General features: G+C 41.9%; 1 protein-coding gene across 1 annotated transcript in view; it reads right to left on the reverse strand.

The window, feature by feature from the left end:
• Positions 1 to 574: 574 nt before the first annotated feature.
• HS1BP3 (HCLS1 binding protein 3) overlaps positions 575 to 19,418 on the reverse strand; it is a 51,853-nt gene continuing 33,009 nt past the window's right edge. The window contains exons 5-7 of the mRNA XM_064448120.1: positions 13,366 to 13,514; positions 12,733 to 12,868; positions 575 to 2,322 (exon numbers count right to left, since the gene is read on the reverse strand). Coding sequence (XP_064304190.1) covers positions 2,094 to 2,322; positions 12,733 to 12,868; positions 13,366 to 13,514 — 514 coding nt within the window. The 3' untranslated portion in view covers positions 575 to 2,093. The remainder of the gene's footprint in view (positions 2,323 to 12,732; positions 12,869 to 13,365; positions 13,515 to 19,418) is intronic.

Raw genomic sequence — 19,418 nt, forward strand, 5'->3', positions numbered from 1 at the left:
GATCCCCCACTAAGGGTGAAGATCCGCACTCAGACTACTGATCGTTAAATCCATGGCCCTCAGTATGGTAGTTTTAGCCATGTTGACGACATGTGATGGGCTGTAGGCCAAAAATACAGAAACTCAATCAGTCTCCCTGAATAGTACTGAATAAGGTGGAGATCAAGATTCCTCAGTCCTCAGTTAAATATACAGTGGCTTTTCATGACACCAGGTAGTGCAACAGGAAAGCTGTCCGGAGTTAATTTCTCTGCCCGCTCTCTGGCACATCATTTATTTTCTCCTCAATGCTTTTGTTCCCCTTTTGCAGGATGGGTGCAAGCTTCCTAATTGCACCAGGACACTGTGAGAACAGACAGGATCAGGTACTACCTTTGCCCATATGTAGTTTTACCTTTAGCTGCTCTCAGAGGCAATACGAGGGCAGCTACGTTCTTGGTTTCATGCTTATTTACACATTTAGCTGAGCGTGCAGTTTAACACCATGTCACACTCCTCATGTCTTAAATGGAACCTGTCCTTTAACTCTGATTTGCTGCCACTGTACAACCTAGAGAACAATAACAACAACACCTGCAGGTTAGCAAAATGTTTTATTATACTGTATATATGCTGTGATATACTGTACATAGATGAGAGCCAATGGTTATGTTTTATCTGTCCCATCAAACCAAAACACCTTTATCATATTTTCTGTTAGCTTAAAAAAAAACCCTAATAGAGATAATTTCATTATTAAAAAATATATATAAAAAGCTTTTTATTTATTTAGCTCTATATTAGAAAGGCAAATTTGGGGATAGTGATATGGCTTAAATATATTATATTTTCCCTCTGGGGAGCTTGCCCACATGGAGTGAGTTCAGGAACATGTCTCTACATGACAGCAGGTATCAACCCCCCATTACACATAAATTCAGCATGCTTTACCTGAGCTGGGGAAGAAGGGTAGTCTGTGTTGCCTGTTCTACCATGTTTCTCTTTTCCTGCATATTAAAATTTCTCCAGTATATTTTCTTCCTATTTTTCACTCTGGATAATCCCAAGTTTGTCCTACCTTTTTCTAACCACTGCCACTGGAAAAAGCAGAGCACTATTTTATCAAAAAACTCATTTAAGTGGAATTAATCACCGTGGCTGCTTCTTTAAGTTCTCGGAGAAGGGAAGGAGAAAGAGAGAGTGAGTGACTCCAGAGAGCAATTTAGAGTTCCTCCATTAGGGCGCCTGCAATGAATCACCTCCCGGAGAAGTCTCTTTCTCTCCACTAACTACAGTAAAAGCTCAGGAAGACTTGGCTGGAAAAAATTAGCCCTTGTAAATCTTGAGTAGGTTCACAGAGTCCTACAGCATCCAAACATCCTACACACTGCAACCTCCACATATGGCTGGAGCCGCACTCTTAGCCATCTTCAGTGATTTGCTATCCTCCCCAGGGGCCAGGGATGCATAGCATGTAGTGTTTGCAGTCCTACAAGTTCTCTTACAAGCTGGCATTTGCGCAACAACAAAGGCAGCAGATTGTCAGGCTTACCTGGGATTTCAGTGTTTCTCTGAACTACAGAGGAACTGTTATGTATACTTAACAGTTCCCTGTTATAAATTACTGAAATACCAGTCAGGGAGGAAAGGGCTGCTACAAAAATGCACAGGATAAAGGGAAAAGGACCTTTCCAGTGAGCTGAAATACACTGTCTAAAATTACAGGAACAGCATCCTGGCCTGCCTCAGACCATTTGTTGGACACTATTCATAGCTGCCATGTGTGCAATATGCTTACCATTTTCAGTCAGGACTGAGCTGGCCGAAACTGTAGTATGTTGATACTAAAATAGTAGTAGACAATCTGTAGTGCTATGTCTTTGTCCACATTCCTTGTGAAACCCTGAAAATCTAAGGCCACGTTATACCGCAACTGCACTGTTTTGAAAACATCATGCCAAGCCTCTGCTAGTCAAACCTGCTGCTTTCTATATGATGAAACACAAATGAGCACTGTGACAGTAAAGACGTCTGGTCAATTCTTGCTACCGTCACTTGAGCTCACTGGGAGTTTAGGCCAAAGAGGCACCACTACATTTTAAAAATATGTATGTTCAAAACAGACTTGCATCTTGGTTGTTGATAGATTCATTTTCCTGGATATACTGGAGAATGTCCACTTCATTCATTGTCTGAATCCTGTTTTCCTTTGGCTTTGCCAGTGGAGGTGCATTAGTGCTCCTGGGGGCGATTGCTGGCTTCTGAGGCAATGGCGGTTTTGGTGGTACCTTAGGCTTTGGTTTGGAGGTTAGTTTCAAGACTTTTTCTAAATCATCTTCAACTCTGGAATGAAAAGAAAACATCAGTAACATCTGGGGAATTTCTGGACCACTTTTTGTTTTGTAAGAATATGCATTCTTGCAAAATAAAACTTTCTGCAGGAAAGGCCCAACTTTGATGAATTTCTCTTTTAAGAAAACTTTCCATAAGTTTCAACGTTACCAAAATTAAGAACTGTCTTTTTATAATGCGATTTTTCAGTTCACCATGCAAGTTAATTAATTTTACAGCATGTTTTCAAATTTCTAAATTAAAAGCAATCTGCAATTATTGAAATAAAAAGAACTTGATATTAATTTGGGAAAAAAATGCTTTTGATCTGTGACAGGATGGTTTGCTTCCTCAAGACCTCAGAAATGTTCAGGGTAGAGTAAAATTTTTCACGTTCAGCTCTGCTTCCTCTTCATCCCCATCCCCTGAGACTGCAATTGAGCATCCCCCATGCTCAATCATGAGAAACTGGAAATTCTAATGGCTTTAGAAATATTCACATCTGCTTCCAAGAAACTGAAGGATTTTTGCAATCTGTGAATGTATACAACAACTCTTTTTTGGTGACTATTTCACTAGGAAATAGTCCTGCTTCCTAGTGAAATATCCCAGAACACCTGAAACAGTTAAGTATGTTTTCTACCTGTGTTGACTGACCCTATCAAAAGACACAGCACACTGTGTGTGCCCAACTCTGTTCCCATTGAAGCTGTTTGAGAGAGCCCTTTTAACAGATAGTCTTGTGACTCCAAGAGGTAGCTGCCTTTGAAAGTGAATATGTGAAGAAAACAGAAAGAAGGCTGTGACACATCACATCTCTAAAAGATATAGCAGGGATGGCAAAGTAAAAGCATAGCTAGAGAAGTCTTTACAGGCCACAGTAATTTCTGCTATGAATCAAAATAGCCTCTTGTTTTGGTCCTCTGAGCACAATGGTCATACAAAATACCACAAGGAGTAAACACAGTTGTTAATCTCCCAAATGCTTGATTGATAAATAATTGCTAAGCAGTCAAAACCCAACAGCAATCCATGCAGATCATCAGCTGTGTAATGACCAGGTACAAAAGTGAAGCCCCTGATAAAATGCACACCTCATATACGGTTACAAAATACATGACTTCCCAAAGGCTCCACCCCTAACTGTAGCGCACAAAATCAAGACAGCTAAAACACAAGAAGTACAAGCAAAACTTTTACACGGGGGACCAGGAGCCAAAGATCAAGAGGAACAGCAGGTCTGCAGTATGTAGGTACCTCCTTGCCAAACCCCAGCCCTGATGTGATACACTTACTTTACGACGGTAGTGTCTTATGCAGTGAAATGATTTAACTTTTTAATTGCTTACAAGCACTGATGTAAGAACTGTTTTTACCAAACCTCAATATCAATTCAATCAGCCCATTACGCTGTAACAGTGCCAGCAGTGAAACTCCCTCTGCCTCAGCCAAAGGGCAGCCTGATAGGGAAGCTACAAATGAACTAGGAGACAAAATTAAGGTGCAGGAGCTATTCTAAAGGGACTGGAATTTTCTTTGGTGCTAAAATTTCCTTCGAATAGTTTTACTTAGTTCACTCTTAGAGGACTTGTGAGGATAAGAAAGACAGGTCAAGTGATTCTTAAACAAGAAGAAAGCTGGCAGCATATGTGCAGCCCATCCTCTCCCTCTGCCTCTGCTAGAGCACTACAGCAAGAGGGGGCACAGTCCCTCCATCCAGCAGGATGGGCTGGATGCTCTCTGTTGGTCACAGCACCCATAACCATTCTCATGGCAAATGGCAAGGAGCAAACAGAGACATGACTAAGGGAACAAATAGCAGCTGTTTATCTCTGGGAGGATTCTCTTAAGCTCCTCATTTGAGCCCCTGGTGACTGGAAGTGGTTTGCTGGAGCAGCTCTCCAACAGCCCTGCTGACTGGAACAGGATACCATACAGGGAGTCTAAGGAAGGTGCCTTTTTAGTCTGTTCTTTTGCAAGCCCCATAGGTAGGCACTCCCTGGACCATGAATGAATCTCACCTCATTTCATGTCAGGCATTTTTTGGTCCTTCCACTCATTTGTCTTTTGTAATTTAGATCTTCCTCACTGCCAGGCAACGAGGCCATCTCGGGGCAGGGGTCATCCAGAGCCCTGCGAAGCCACTGGGGTAACTTCTGTTGATGAAATGGGACTGTGATTTCTCCCTTTCTCTCTTTGTTCACTGGTCGCCTTAGAAAAGATACTGTAAATGCCTCTACCACATGGCAGAACTACTGGTGGGGCCTTCTGCAGCCAGTTAAAATAAAGTAGGCAGTTAAAGCAAAGCTGAGCTCTTCCATAATCTGGGAAGTGACTTATTCAGGCAACTGGCCAGGACCATGGGGAACGTGATCAACAGAAGAGTCAACGTATCTGAGATACTTTATTGCTCCAGCCCTAGTGCATATTGTTTGAATGTTAAAACCACAGGTACTTAAAGAGCTCCAGCACCCTCAGCTAAGAATCCCACTATTATTATGAAAAATTGCATAATTTCAAGGGTTTCTTTTTACGTTTGCCCTTATTAAAAGCTGTGAGGAACTTATGACTGCACTGTTCAGGCTGAAACAAGCCACACTTACCTTGAATTGGCCATAAAATGAACAGGGATTAGCCTGAATTTTCTGCTGTATAGATGGTCAGAACACTTTAAGATAAAACCAGTCTTGAAGTCAGATCCTCTTGTGACTCCCAAAGGGAATCTAAAAAGGATCAGTTTTAAGCAAAGCTAATATTGTAACATCAACTGTCTGAACACTGATGTCTAAAACTAGGAAACACCTAAACGGACCAACTGGTGGACAGAGCTGGGCCACTGTCTCAGAGCTCTGCACCTTGAACTCTACCTTGTGGACTTTGCATTCCAGCAGGCAGCTCCTGCTGTTACCTCAAATTTCACAGCCCAAGTAATTCTGGAGATTATATTCTCTTTTATTTAGATAATAAGATTTGTGATGTCTCTTAAGTTTCCGTGATTCCCTGTGGGTGACATATCCCACCTAACTTAAACACCTTGTCAGTGTATTGCTTCCTTCTGGATTCCTCATCTACATAGAAGAAAGTAATTTAATTTAAGATCAGGCATTTTTGTTTGCTGAAAACTCCGATATCCAAGAGATATCACACCTGTGATCACATTGCCAAGACATGTTCTTGTTCTCTCTGCTGTGTAATAAACAAAACAAGTTAAGGCTGGTATTTCTGAAGCCTAGCTTTCTTTAGCTGATCTGGTGCCTCCCTCCTTGGCATAAACAAATACCAAATGAATCAGTGTCCATGCCATAAAGTTTTGGTCATAAACAACAGAAACCATAATAACCAGATGAACAATACATACATATACATGTAGATCATATGGAGGAAGCATGATTTTCAACTAGACGCACTGCCTGAGAACTAGGTGCACCGCCCAGCAGGGTGCACCTAGGGGCTGTAAATACAGCTCATTAACCTGACCAGATGGTTCACCTTCCTGAATTCTCTACTCTTGTGTGGCTCTATATTAATTTCTGTGCTAACCACAGCAACAAAACCACTTAGCACAGTCATAAAACACCCCCTAAAGATGCAGTCCCATAGGTTACGGAATTTTTTTGCGGGGTAGTGGTGGGGTTTTTTTTTTGGTAGTGTGCTTTTAGGCCAAAATTTCTGCAGGAGATGATTTTTCAAAGTTGGGAAGCTGATCATGTAAATCTCCTTTTTTTGTCTTGGACTTTTTAAAGACCTTGGTTAGACAGAAGTCTCTTACAGAGAACACAGGAGATAATATGTGGTCTTTGTCTCAAAACCTGCTTTTCAGTGCTGCAGTGATAGGCAAACTGTTTGATCCACTGCCATTTGATCATGTGAGAGACAACTGCCTTTGGAAAACTAAAGATGTAAAATGAAAATGCCTCAGGCAGAGATAGAAACAAGGATTTCTCTTTCTTGAGAAGCAAATGAATTGTTACAGTGCATAACTACCACCATATTTAACTCCAGGGCAGGAGGAGGAAGAAAAAAAATCAAGCAACTATTCTGAAATAACAAGGAGATTAAAAGAACCTTCCCATCCCCATCTTTTTATAGACAATCAGTCACAGAATCCATGTAATTAATCATTCTCTAATTAGTCTCTTTCTTTTTCTGTAAAGGAAAAGCAGTGCCACATTGTTTAAAATTCCTACCATACTGTTGTGCTGATTCACGTACTCTGTTGCTGGAAAATCTCTTTGTTTCCAGACACAGAAAGTAATCAAAACCCTTACTGAAGACTGTCACAAAGCCCTGTGATATGACTGCAAGCATGTGGACTTCAACAGAGTAAACGAGTTCTGACTAGGAGACAGACACAGCTGCCATCAGAACATCAACATTTGAAATGCCACTTCTCTGAACTCTGTCCTTTCTATCTGGACAGGATCTTTGGGACAGGAATGACTATGTGCATGTATGGCACCCAGCATGATGGGGACAGTGACCTCTGCTTGCTGGAAATGCTCTAATGAGGAGACTCAATAATGAAAGCAAGAGACGGAGACTTGCATGATTTGCTGAAGTATCCAACAAGATCGTGCTTGAAGCTAGGTTATGCAACTCACAGCAGTTCTTGCAGAATAGACTTTTATCTTGCCCTATCTTTTTATCAGTGTCTTTATTTTGTCTGTTGTTAATTCCTTGTATGAGAGATACCTTAGTGAAGCCCTGGGGAGAGGTGTAACATCACATATATGACTTGGGAAAAGACTTATGCCCCAAAACAGGCAGGAGGCTTTGAAGTACCTGTTGACCATCACTTTTGCTATGGTCAGTAGGGACAGTGTGATGCCTGACAATGCCAGTGGAAATTACACAGGCTGGAGTTAGCCACAGGAGTGCAAAGCACAGAGGGATGTGTAGGAGGTATCTGCCCTCCTGCTCCTTCTTTCCCCTGCAATCCATTACAGGTAAATTCATACTGGTACTTTAACCAGTGCCAGGAAATATGTCTGGACACTGGAACGTGAAGAGTCTGTACTGTTGAAATGCTAGAAGAACCACTGGCACACCTTCAGTCTGGGACAGATTACTCTGCCCGCCAGTACCAAAAAACTCTCAGGCACAACTCGGAGCTGGCATGGGACAAGGACCGCTCCCAGCAGGCAGCTGCGTCCAGTCACCTTGCTCTGGAGCTGGAGAGTGTCTAATAGCATGGATGCAGCCTGGTGGTGCTGCCTGGCCGAGGGCCAGAGAATAGACTTATTAGTACACATAAATCCTACATGCATATGCCCACAAGAAGCCCCTGAGGAAAACAGCTTACTGGTTAGATCACTCACCTACAAAATTAGACAATTCAATTTTTCCAATTTGAACCAGAGGGGTGGTTCATTTTTTCCCCAGCCCAAAGAAGATCAAACCCCTCTCTCCTGCTTCTCTAGCAAGTTCCCCAATCGTTGGGCAAAGGCATAGTTGCGGCAGGGGAGAGCAGGCAGCAAGAAAACCCACCAAGAACTGGTAAAGAAAAGAACAGCAGCTATTTATTTGTTTACTGAAAGCTACTGCAGCCAAATCAAGGTTCTTTCCTTACAGTCAGGTCACAACAAGCAAGGTAAACTGCCCTACAGTGGTCAGAACATTTCTGACTCAGCTGTTGCAACCTCCTCTACCATCTGCCCATCACCCAAACAACTCTCTCCCCAAAGGATCCAGATTTAAACCTTCTGGAGTTTCTCAAAGCTCCTTCTCTCATATCCTCAGGAGAGCAAGAAAGATTTTCTCATCCTGTGGTCCTGGAGGTGGTATCCCATATGACTCCTGGCTCGTCTGAAGCTGTAAGTGTTGCACTGTGAATTCAGCAGCTGCTAATGGCCTTCTGAATGAAGAACATGCAAACTTCTGCTTCAAGGGTGGCCACAGTTCCTTGGGACACCTGAAGCTAACAAACCTGCTCAAGAAGCTGTATGCACTGACTGGTATTTATAAATAGCCATTGTCAGGATGTGGGTTCACAAACAGCTTCACCCTCTAACAGTGTAAGGAGAGAGTCATCACTTGCATCACCGATGGCATAGCTTGCGGCTGTAAATACAGATCAACCTGTAAAATTAATCTTTTAAGGGCACAGGCAGGATGATGCAGCTGTAGCACAAAGGTAAGAGCTGGACTGTCCCTTTCAACACCAGCAGTCTTAGATCAGTGTAATCCTAAGAAAGAATACACCAGGCCTATTATCACAGGGCAGCAGAACAGGCATCCTGCTACTGACACTGTTCTCAGCACTGGAAAAAGAGAAATCTTATGCTGACAGCTGCTTCCTTCCAGTTCAACTCCCTATTCATTATCAAAGGTGAAGCTAATTAAATCTCCCCTAAAAAGCTTCTCAGACAACTGCGATAATTATTTCAGGCTAGGATGTGTGATAATTTATGTAATTCTGTGGCCTCACTGAGCTGCTGCACCATTCACAGGATCAGTTCTAGCATTGGTTTTCCACAAAAACCTGATCCATCACACCAGGCAGGCACAATTTAGATTAATGAGGCAGAAGAGGTTGACTGCAGTCCTGCTGCATGAAAACTTAATTTGCACATCTGGGGCCACTGGGTTGATGGAGATGAGAAAATAAGACAGCATGAGAATCTGTGATGGGAGAGTCCGCAGGATACTGATTTCTGCAGAATTTGACTTCTGCCTCTAGCTAAAATGGAAATCAGACCTGAAGAGGAGCTTTGAGAATAGAGGCAAATGGCTGAATGCATCCAGAAGTTATCTTCATATGGTATGACATGACCCAGGAAAATAACAGGAGAAAAGAGAAGCCTAGTCCTAAATCCATTCCCAAGGATAATTAATCAAACCAAATTATTAATTAATTATTAATTAATTTATTTTAAACACCTGGGAAAGGCTTGATCAGCTACCCTTTCATCTCACTGCGGTTGGTCACCTTGCACCTTGGAAGAGTCAAAAGCAATGGGACCCAGGACTTATCAGAAGAGTCTGGGTTCCTCCGTATCCCTGTGGTAAAGAGATGAGCCAAAAAGACTTGGTTACCTATCCCTCCCTTTCTCAAAGCACATCCCATGAAGGAAGAATATGATGTGCTCCATTTTTCCTGAAGGCAACATGATGGGACTTGACCTTGCTGGTTCCTACCAGAGCAATTTATCTCTTGTCCACAAGTTCTGGAAGGACATGCAAGTACAGTGCTCAACAGGCACCTCACCAATGCGTTACAGCAGATCTCGTGGTACAAAAGAGTACCTGCAGCTATAATGCCAGTGGTTAAAGTGAGGTAGCTCACCTAGTTTCTCCATCACCATTGCTTAATTTTTGTTAGTAAACCAAGAAATTAGTAACCATTAAGTGCCGGACAATGGACAGGAAGAGGGAAGATATTTGTTTGAATGGATATGGGTATTTTGTCATAAAAAGAAATCTTTCATTATATTTACGAAGCAATTGGTTCTTCTCAAAGCTCACCACTTAATGTAAAGTACGTGATTCCATTTGGAACAGTAATTCTCATTTCATTTGAGCAGGTATCCACACAGAGCACAGGCTTCAGTTTGCAGTGAGAACGTTTATCATATTCTCTTCTCCCTCACGTTGTGACAAGCACAGCCTACACAAATTTTGCAGACTCATTTGTCTCCATAACAGTCTCTTCCTCAAGAGTTACAATCACTGCTGAGGATTCACTGCTGTGCTGCTACTGCTGCTAGAACCGCTCAGGTACCATAAAGATCATGACGGACTTGGTTGCTCCTGTGTTCTGCTCTGAACATCATCTTTTTCCCATCTTCCCTTTGGAAGAAGGTGGTTCTGTCTTCCTCTGCCTTAGGCAGCGCTTTCCTACCTCTGCTCATGATTTGCTGGAAAGTACATTTTTCCAGTAAGTCAGACGCTTCTCGGATATACCACATGCATGTGTGCAGACCATGTGGAACACGCAAGTGTACACTACGTAAGTCAAGAGTTAACACACCTGCATTGTTTAGCTAATCCATCTGTGTACAGTGAACATGCCTAGGTTTCTGGACCTACCATGGACCTGATCGTGCTTCATAGCTCAGGCCAGTCTTAGGGCTTGATAAAATGTGTCCAGGCAAATTTTCTGTGTGGTGTAATAGAGTACATCCAACAGATCAAGACATTTATCAGTTTTACTCTAGTCACTTAGCCAGATCTAGCCTACTAAAGGAATGGGCCGTCACAGCTCCTACTTTGATCTGAGGGCTGGGGAGAGATTTCTTCAGTCTCCTTTGTGAAGGCAGGGGGATTGTCAACATCTACAGGGAAAAGGCAATATTTTTTCTTAGGCTTCAAAATATGCTCAAGCCCCCAGTGCCAGAGAGGTTGCAGGGTTCAGTTCACGTTGAACATTTCCTCTCACCACAAAGGGTCACTGCCTGGAAAAGATACTGTGGCACTGCCCTGCAAGAACATGTAACACCAGTCTGGTGGTAAAGGAAGGTGGGAGATGATTCAAATGCTGCCCCCACTTTTATGAGACCTGACAGTTCCGCTAAGGCTTCCAGCTGAACAGAAAACAAAGGGCATTGCAAATAGCCACTTGAGAAAGTTCAGCTACAGGATTTCTGGTGACTGCAATGAATTTACATAGAGGCAAGGTGAAGGTTAAAACAGCACTGCCACTCCTCTTCTACTCCTTTACCCCCAATCACCTTGCATTCAGTCTACCAGTTCTCTATGATGCGCAAATTAGACCATGAACTAGGTTCATCAGGGGGATTTCAGAGGGTGTTAGGCACCTGAACAAGTCAGCAGATCCTGACCTATCTGCCTACACCTCTTTGTGCAGCCAGGAGTTGTCCCTGGATTCCTGTAGCAACTTTCCCATTGCACCACTGGCATGATTTTCTGCTTCATTATGTGTATTCATCTCCAGTTGGATCTTGACGACTTATCTACTCCTAAAGGTGCTGGGACAACTCAAGAATAAATGAAAACTACCGGAATTCAAAAGAAATGGAATCTTCTCCCATGGGTTTCCATAACCATCTGGATGTGCTGCTAATATTGATGACCCCAAACTGATCTAAAAGCATGGTCTGTTGGTCTTAGAGCAGACTTCAGAGACCTTTCTCTGCCACAGAGGAAGAGAAAACATATAATCCAAAGGACAGGACAGATGGAGCAGCTCTCTCCAGTAGTGGATAATAATGAAAGGACTGCCTTAAAACAGACAGTTCTTTTCTAGCCATATGAACAACCTGGATGAAGCTCCGTGTGCTGAGATTGCTAGCAGAGGAGAAAGCAAACACAAAAATATTGCAAGCACATACATGTTTGCTCCCAATATACCACAGCACTAAATCAGGTCATGTCCTGCCCCATCAGCTTCTATAATCGTCAGGTGGCCTGTCAGAATGTAATGTGAGATGGCACCCAACCCAATATAACTTTTGTTTAAATTAAGTCAGATATTACCACTCAGATAGCTAGCACTTTTACATGCACAGAAAGCAGTAGCTGCAAAACTACTTGTTTCAGGAACGGTTTGAAACTACACACAGATTCTCTCTCCTGGGTTTAGTACCTGCTATGGAAATCATACATCCTAAAAGGAGCTGGCTGGCAAGAATTAGCATTGGAAGCAGGTTGGCCTCATCATTCAGGTGCTACCAAGATCTAGAAGGCATGAATTTGACACTGTACTGCAGCACAGATTCCCTGGTGATGCTGGTCTCTCTGAGCATTGGCTCCCTGCTTGATCTCTTGAGGATTATCAGTGCAGGCAATCTATCCGTGTGTGAGAGATGTCAGGAGTAAAACACATTATGTGATGATATGTTCCAGTGCTACACTATCAAGGGGGGCAGTAAGCGTAAGAGCAAGTACATTATTCTTTCCTGTAACTCTGAGCTCCAGCCCTCCTTTCCACTAAAAATTAAATGCAGGGTGATAGAAATTTTAATGAGCTGTGGAGGTGTACACAGGATTGCTCCTGGAAGCGTGCACGGAGATCTGTGAGCCACCAGCAGAAAATCATTCCTTTTGTGGCAAGAGCCCCTGATTTCAGCTCACTGAAGCTGAATTCCTCTATGCTTCTGGGCTTTGTTTCTTACTTTTGACAACGGAGGTCAGTTTTCACACCCTGTGGATCGCTTGCAGAAAGTGGAAGTGTCATGTCAGAAAACAAGGACTAGAAGGCATGCCTTGCCTTTAAGACCCTTCTTTTGGAGTCACAGAATATCTTGCACCCTGTCTTTCTCAAAGGGTCTTCCTAATTTCCTTTTTAATGTGTTTGATTTCCAAACTCCATGACATCTGTCTTACCTTTTACTTGTAAGTACAAATATTGATTCCCAGTTAGCATTCAAAGTATTTAAGTTTTGCCCTCAAATTAATCTCTTTTGAGGTCTAAATAACTCCTCAGATCATCATCATCCCACACAACAGATTTGAGCTTTGTACCTCAGCAGTTTCTCAGTGTCCTCTTCAGGACCCATGTTCAGCACATACTCCTTGCTCTTACAGGCAGCCGGAAGCAGTAGTGAGTCACCCAGTCTTACCACCCCGCCAAGGTCTGGATCTTCAAATAATTTCAGATCTAGAAAAGGGAACCAGAAAATGCTGTAGTTAAATCATGCTACATAATACAATACCTGCATTAACACTAGCTAGTAAACCTGGCTACTGGGCTGAAATAAAAGATCATGTAGACAATATTATTTTACAAGGACTCCCAATTCACAATGTGCAGTGATACTCTGCACTCTCAGGACTTGCTAAACCTGCTTTCTTCTTGCACTCAGAAGTGGGTCACATCGCTCTTGTTAGTGTGGCTTGAGTGACTGTGGGACAGACAGCTCCCACAGACCTACAATATCCCAGCCCAAAAATGTCAACAGTGAACAGCTATGGGAACTACAGGTCTTACTCTTTCTGAATGATTCTAGATGATTCTGCCCCAGCTGAAGATTTGCCTTAACATTTGCAAGTCATTATTTAGCTTGTATACTCTGTATCACTATATTTTAAAAGCTCAGTTATACACATGCTTTAGATAAAACAATCTGTGTATATACAAATGTAGAACAGATTTACTCTCATTCATCCTCCTGGGACCAATTGATGAGAAATCTTTTTCTGGGCCAAAGAGTCCTTCGTCTGGATCTGCTTCCTCTTCAAAAATGGTTAATTTGGGCTTTTCTTTCTTGGCTGGAGGAGCAGATGCCTTCTTTGGTTTTTTAGTTCTAAAACATAAGAGACAAGAAAGTCAGCTGCAATTCTTCATTTAACAAGAAAGATTTATGGCTAGAAAGTCTCATAAGCTGAAAATAGATGGAAGCTGGGAAAGGATTAGAGAAAGGTACATAAGCATCTGTTAGTCACCGGCAAGAACAGGATATTGAGCTGGAGGGACTGATGTTCAGTATTCTTAAGAACTATCAAGAAACCCAGTGGGAACTGGAAGACCAGGGCTAACAATGCTGTACTGTGCAAACTACCACTCAGTCGGATTTGTTTTAGGCAGTTTTACAGAAAGCTTAAAATAAGAAAGATGAGCAGTTCCAGCAACACTGTCATAAACAGACAGAAAAGGGATGGCTTGAAAGTGCAGGTTGGATCATCACGCTCATTCCTTTGGACAGTTTTTAAAAATCTCTCTGGCTCCGTTTCCTTGCTTGCTGCTGTTCTTGACTCCTGTACACTGCTTTCATAAAGGTGTTAGACACTCCCCTCATCCCCCTCAGAGGAGGCACGATATGAAGTCTACCTCACCTTTTAGCTGAAGCAAGCAGGGACTGGAAGATACTTGGTTGGACAGACTGCTATTTGCAGAATTTACAAATGTCACTCAGTACTTTCTTGAACCAAAGACAGGATTGACTTCCTCTAAATTTAGTCTTCTAAAAATTTGACAGTGAGACAAAGTTAATTTTTAGGCTGCTTCTCAACTCAGTGGAAAGAGACAGACATCTCCATAAGACAATTAATCCCATCTATTTTTGAACACTGATATTTGGATGCAATAAATCTCTGAAGATCTCCTCCTCTCCCCCTGGCTGGAGAAGGAAGCTAAAAACTAGTTTGGAATAGAGGCCTCATTCGCACATGGCTTAAACAAGGAGAGCTGAATCCCCTTCCAAGACCAGTGAAAAGTGTGTGCCTCATTCTCTCACACCTAGGAGTCATGTTCCACTAGCTGAAGCTACAAGGAAGCTTTCACAGTAGGGCAGCTTGAGTTATGAGGCAAAGCAGATGGCATAAAAAAGAATATTTAGAGAACAGGACAAAAACCTTTGGATGAAAAGTCCAATTCAAACTAAGCCAAAAGAGCAACATTTCTTAGGACAGCATGTCCTTCCTAAGAAACTACCATATTTCAGAGATGCTTACTCTTAGCAGTCGTGGCCTTGCAATTTCTACGGTAGCCCCTTTGAGTGCCTCTTACAACAGAAGATCTGATCTTCTCCTTTGCAGAGAGCAGGTCAGGTTTCAGCCTAGAGCAAACCCAATTATCAGCACTTAACATGCCATAGTCATCAAAAACTAAGAACAAGGTCAAAAGAGTACACATACATTCCAACTACGTTAGAATCTTGTAAAATCCTCTTACAGTTACAGCTGCACACAAAAGAATGGAGTCCAGTTACTTCTAGTTATTTTCACAAGTTTATTATCACCAAAATAGACCTCAGGGATGATACTACCTTACTACCAGCGCTTCATCTCAGCAATGGGAAATGCTGCACTTTAGAGGCCTAAGAGCAAGCCCCATGCAGAACTTAAATAGGGCCTTATTTGGAAATATACCCTAGTCAATATCCTAAAGGTATCCGCAGTTGTCAGTGACTAATTTGCTGAACTATTTATGATAGAAACCTCCTTTTTAAAGTAGGAGACACTTCCGTGACTTTCTTTTTTTCATATTCATATTCATTATGGATATGCCTTGAGTGACTTCTGAATTTGAGCTACTTTTGAAAGGTCAGCTCCAAGGAACTGCCCCAAACTGAAGCACTTGTAGAAGAGCCTTCTTCCAAAATCTGACAAAATCTACAGTTATAATATGTACCAGCCAGACAACTTTCACACAGGATTTGTACACAAACTCCGATTCATTGCTTCATTAACTGTGGTAAGAAATCTATCACTGAAATGAACCTAGGTATTAAAGGAAAAGGCAAAAAATGAGAGCCATTATATTTAACAATAAAACCAGAAGAATGGTAAGACTGAGTCTTTCTTAGCTGACAAATTGATCAAAAATAGAATTAGTAGACACAAATAAATCCAATCTACTGGGGAAGGAACAACCTTTATTTGCATAATTCATGCCTTGCAAAGTATTCTTTGAGAGTGAATGACAATATAGATGAGGATTTACCAATCTACAGAATGCCAAGAAGTCGCTGACAAGATCATTTGTCCATTCAGAGAGTTACAACAGCTCTCCTGATGCATAAGAGCTTCTTATGCCACAGGTACTTACATACATGAACCACTACATTTCCAAGTAACAAGCCTCCAGCCTAGTGAAGTTAACAAGGAGTTTACTAATAGTAAGCTGAAGTATTTCCAGCAAAGAGTACCAGAATGGTGGGAAATACTGAAGAAAGGCAAGAGAACCATAGAGAGCATCATAAATATCAGCATGTAAAACAAAATTAATTGGACTGAAAGGTCCTGGTCATAACCCTCTGTTTAGTCTAGCCATCAAACCAGGCCGCTTACACTGGCTCACTTTCTGTTTTGCCAGGGGACTCCATTGGCAGTTAGAGGGCATGGGGTCAAACCTGCAGGGCTTGACTGCTACCAGTAGGAACATGAAGAAGCTGTTTTTCTGCCTTCAAGTTGTTTCCCCTCACTACTTTTCTAAGGAAGCCAGGGTTGCACTGCCAAGGAATTCCAGCATATCCATACAGGGACTCTGTTGAGGTCAGTCTCTAACTGGGAAACAGGATTCCCACGGTTCTGTATTTAGCTGTGCCAGTCCAGGCTGTGCACTGCTGAGTAGAGGTTAATGGATGAGAAAGGGTATGTAAGAAGTTTCGGAGCCTGTCTGAGGTTCTGGTTTCACAAACAGCTTCAGCTGGCCTGAGTGTACGTCTGCCTGCCCACCCATCTCCTCTCTATATATTCCTGCTACCTCCCCCTAAGCAGGGGACCAGGGACTTCGCTGGAACTGAGCTGATTGTGAAGCCACATACTGGTAGACATGCAGACAAAAAGCTGCAAGCATAGTTAATTCAATGATCATGATGTGCCAGGGTGCAGTAAGCTGATGCAGGAATGCAGAGGCTTTTGAGAAGACAGAAATGAAGAAACATTTAGTCTCCCAAAGTATTACTATACTCAAGCCCTGCACTTCATTAGCACCTTCTTCATACATCACACTCACAACCTGGGTATTGGACATTTTGAAACTACCTGCACCCAGCTGTCAGAAGATGACCCATGTCATTGCTATTTCTTTGTTGCTGAAACAAGTGAACCTTGGAACATCACTCTAGCGAATTTTAAACATCTTAACAAAAACCAAACCAGCCCTAAAGATGATGTATCCCTTGTTCAGCTGAACTTATTTATCCAATTGACCTCACTGACTTCTATACACAAAGCACTGTGAGAATGACTAAAATAACGCTACCATCTTCTGCTCTGAGTCCAAAATGAGCCGAACTGCCTCATAAGTGGCTGCAGATAAAGACTAGCCTCCTAACTGACATGGACCAAAACTGGATAATTAAAAATTGGGGTATATGAATTCACTTAGTCAGGCTGCTGGCTCACTTGAAAATCCAGCTGAGACTCCTGGCTCCAAAATGATTCTCAATCACCCATGAAAATGTCAACAAACCCCAGTACGCAGAAGACACTCACTTTCCAACCTAACCCATTTTGTGAGTTCTCATGTTATTGTTTACAGACACAATGTAGGTCACTTGTTTGGCAGCCTTCCTGTTTCACTGGCACATCAATAATGCAGAAAATCTTTCCGGACAGTTGTAGGAAACAGCAACGAGGATGACTAAGATCCTCCAAAGTCAGCTTTCCAGACCTGTATGTGTGATAGCTGTATTTTGAAATATTGGATCTCCAGGCCTAACACTTGGTGACACATAGCTTAAGACAAAGGGCATGTCTACTGTGCTCAATACAGACAGGAGTGCCTAACCCATGCTCACCACTGGGTTAAAACAGTGCGTGTAATTATTCAGAGTAAGTGTGTGTCATTATTCAAAGTGTAATCTCAGCACACAGCCAAAATTTTCAGAACTTATTATTCTGAAAATATGACCATATCTTTTTTTCATAGAAATAAGATTATGCTCCAGGAAAGGAATGTTACAGTAATATTAAAAAATACTTATTCAGAATATACACATTCATAGTTTAGGTATCCATGGGATTTTACAAGGGAAGAGCTCACTAATATAAAGGGACACCCCAACTTCCACAAATCTAAGTTTAGGCTTGAACAAAAGAACTACTGCTAAAATAGTAGCAATATTAGCACATCTTCTTCAAAACCATTTCTGAAAAACAAAAAACCTATACAGTAGTTCATGCAGAAAACAAAATGTCATCTGCCGCTTTCTTTCCATTCAACAGTGCTCGTTTTCCAAAGCCACCTGATAATAACAGACAGGACAAAAGGGGTCATTCTCATCTGCTTTGGGCAAGGAATGCTGAATAGAAATTCTAAGCCCGTCAGCTCAACACAGCCTGACTGGCTAAGCGTTAAGCAACCCTGACAAGCACTGGCTGCAGGGATATTTTACCTCACATGGCAATCTTTTTCTTGTGGGCATCACAGTAACTTACAGTGTTTTAAACAGCCCTGGCATATCCCAAAATAAGATAATGCATAATAGATGGAATAAGTCTCCTATTAGAAATCATTTGGAAGGACAGCATTCAATTGCAGGCAAAGTTTCTCCTGCTGCAGCCCCCCGATTAGGCCAGCCTTGGACTATTGTTTCAGCAGAGCAACAGATGGAGAGAAAGCCTGAAGGAATAGATTTTCAAGAGTTCAACTTCCATCTAGGGACCTGCTTTTGTGCAGAGATTTTGCTGAAGGGCTCAGCAGCACCCAGAAGTATCTGTTCTTCCTAAAAGAAGCCAAACTGTTTTTATAATCTGTCCTTAAGCTTTCTGATTTTATTCTTTTTCAGTATAATTTGAAAACAAATGACAAGACCAGTGATGGACTTTTGTTTAGTATACAGCTCATTAGTAATAATCATCATGCAGAAACATCTCCTAAAATGTTTTTAACTAAATAACTAATAAAGCATACAGGCACCCATATGCCTGGCAAGGGAACAAGGGTTACAGAGTAGATTGCAAAGAAGGAAAATTAACATAAAGGAAATTTCTTTATCGTTTTCCTTTGATTTTCTAGACCAAACCAGAATGTGAGACTTGCTGAAACGAGGTAAGGACAACAAAAGACAAGTTTCAAAATATAATCATGACTAAATTAAACCACAGCGAGGACATGGGTCCAGAGCAAGACAGGCGTAATAAAGTTGCCAATAATGATGTGAGAAAGCCAAAAATACTCACTAGTATTTTGGGTTTTATCTGCAAAGCAGCAGAAAGGTACTTCCAGGGTTTCTGACAGCAGTGAAATAGTTCTTATCCTAATACTCATGTTAATGATGCACATTTTCAAATATGCAATACCAGATAACATGCACTAACCTGTTTTGGAAAAAACTGGCCAGGCATCTTTCTGCACCCTGGGTGCAACTACTCAACACATTTTAGAACTTTAGGGAGGTTAGAGAGGGCCAAAAATAAAGCTATTTCAGAAATCAGAAAAGTTAGAAAGATACAACACAAAGAAGCATGAGCTGGTGAGCATTGTCTTGATGCTTGGTAAAGTTAAAGAAAAGCAGGTAACCAGATATAATAAAGTAATTAATTAAAAAAGCATTCATTACTAAAGCCTTGCCAGAATTATGCCGCTGTTTTCTTTTTATGAGCCTACAGGGTTGGTTAGTAATGGTATCTTATCCAAGGATTGCCATAGCAGTCCTGAGACTTCCCACCGTTTTCTTCCAAAGCACTTTCTATTTTCCCTGTGTCTAGTCCTTGCAATTTGTGCCTAATATCATCCTATATCCCCTTTTCATCCCTCCTCA

The sequence above is a fragment of the Phalacrocorax carbo genome, chromosome 3, assembly GCF_963921805.1.
Source record: "Phalacrocorax carbo chromosome 3, bPhaCar2.1, whole genome shotgun sequence".
NCBI classification, from domain to species: Eukaryota; Metazoa; Chordata; class Aves; order Suliformes; family Phalacrocoracidae; genus Phalacrocorax; species Phalacrocorax carbo.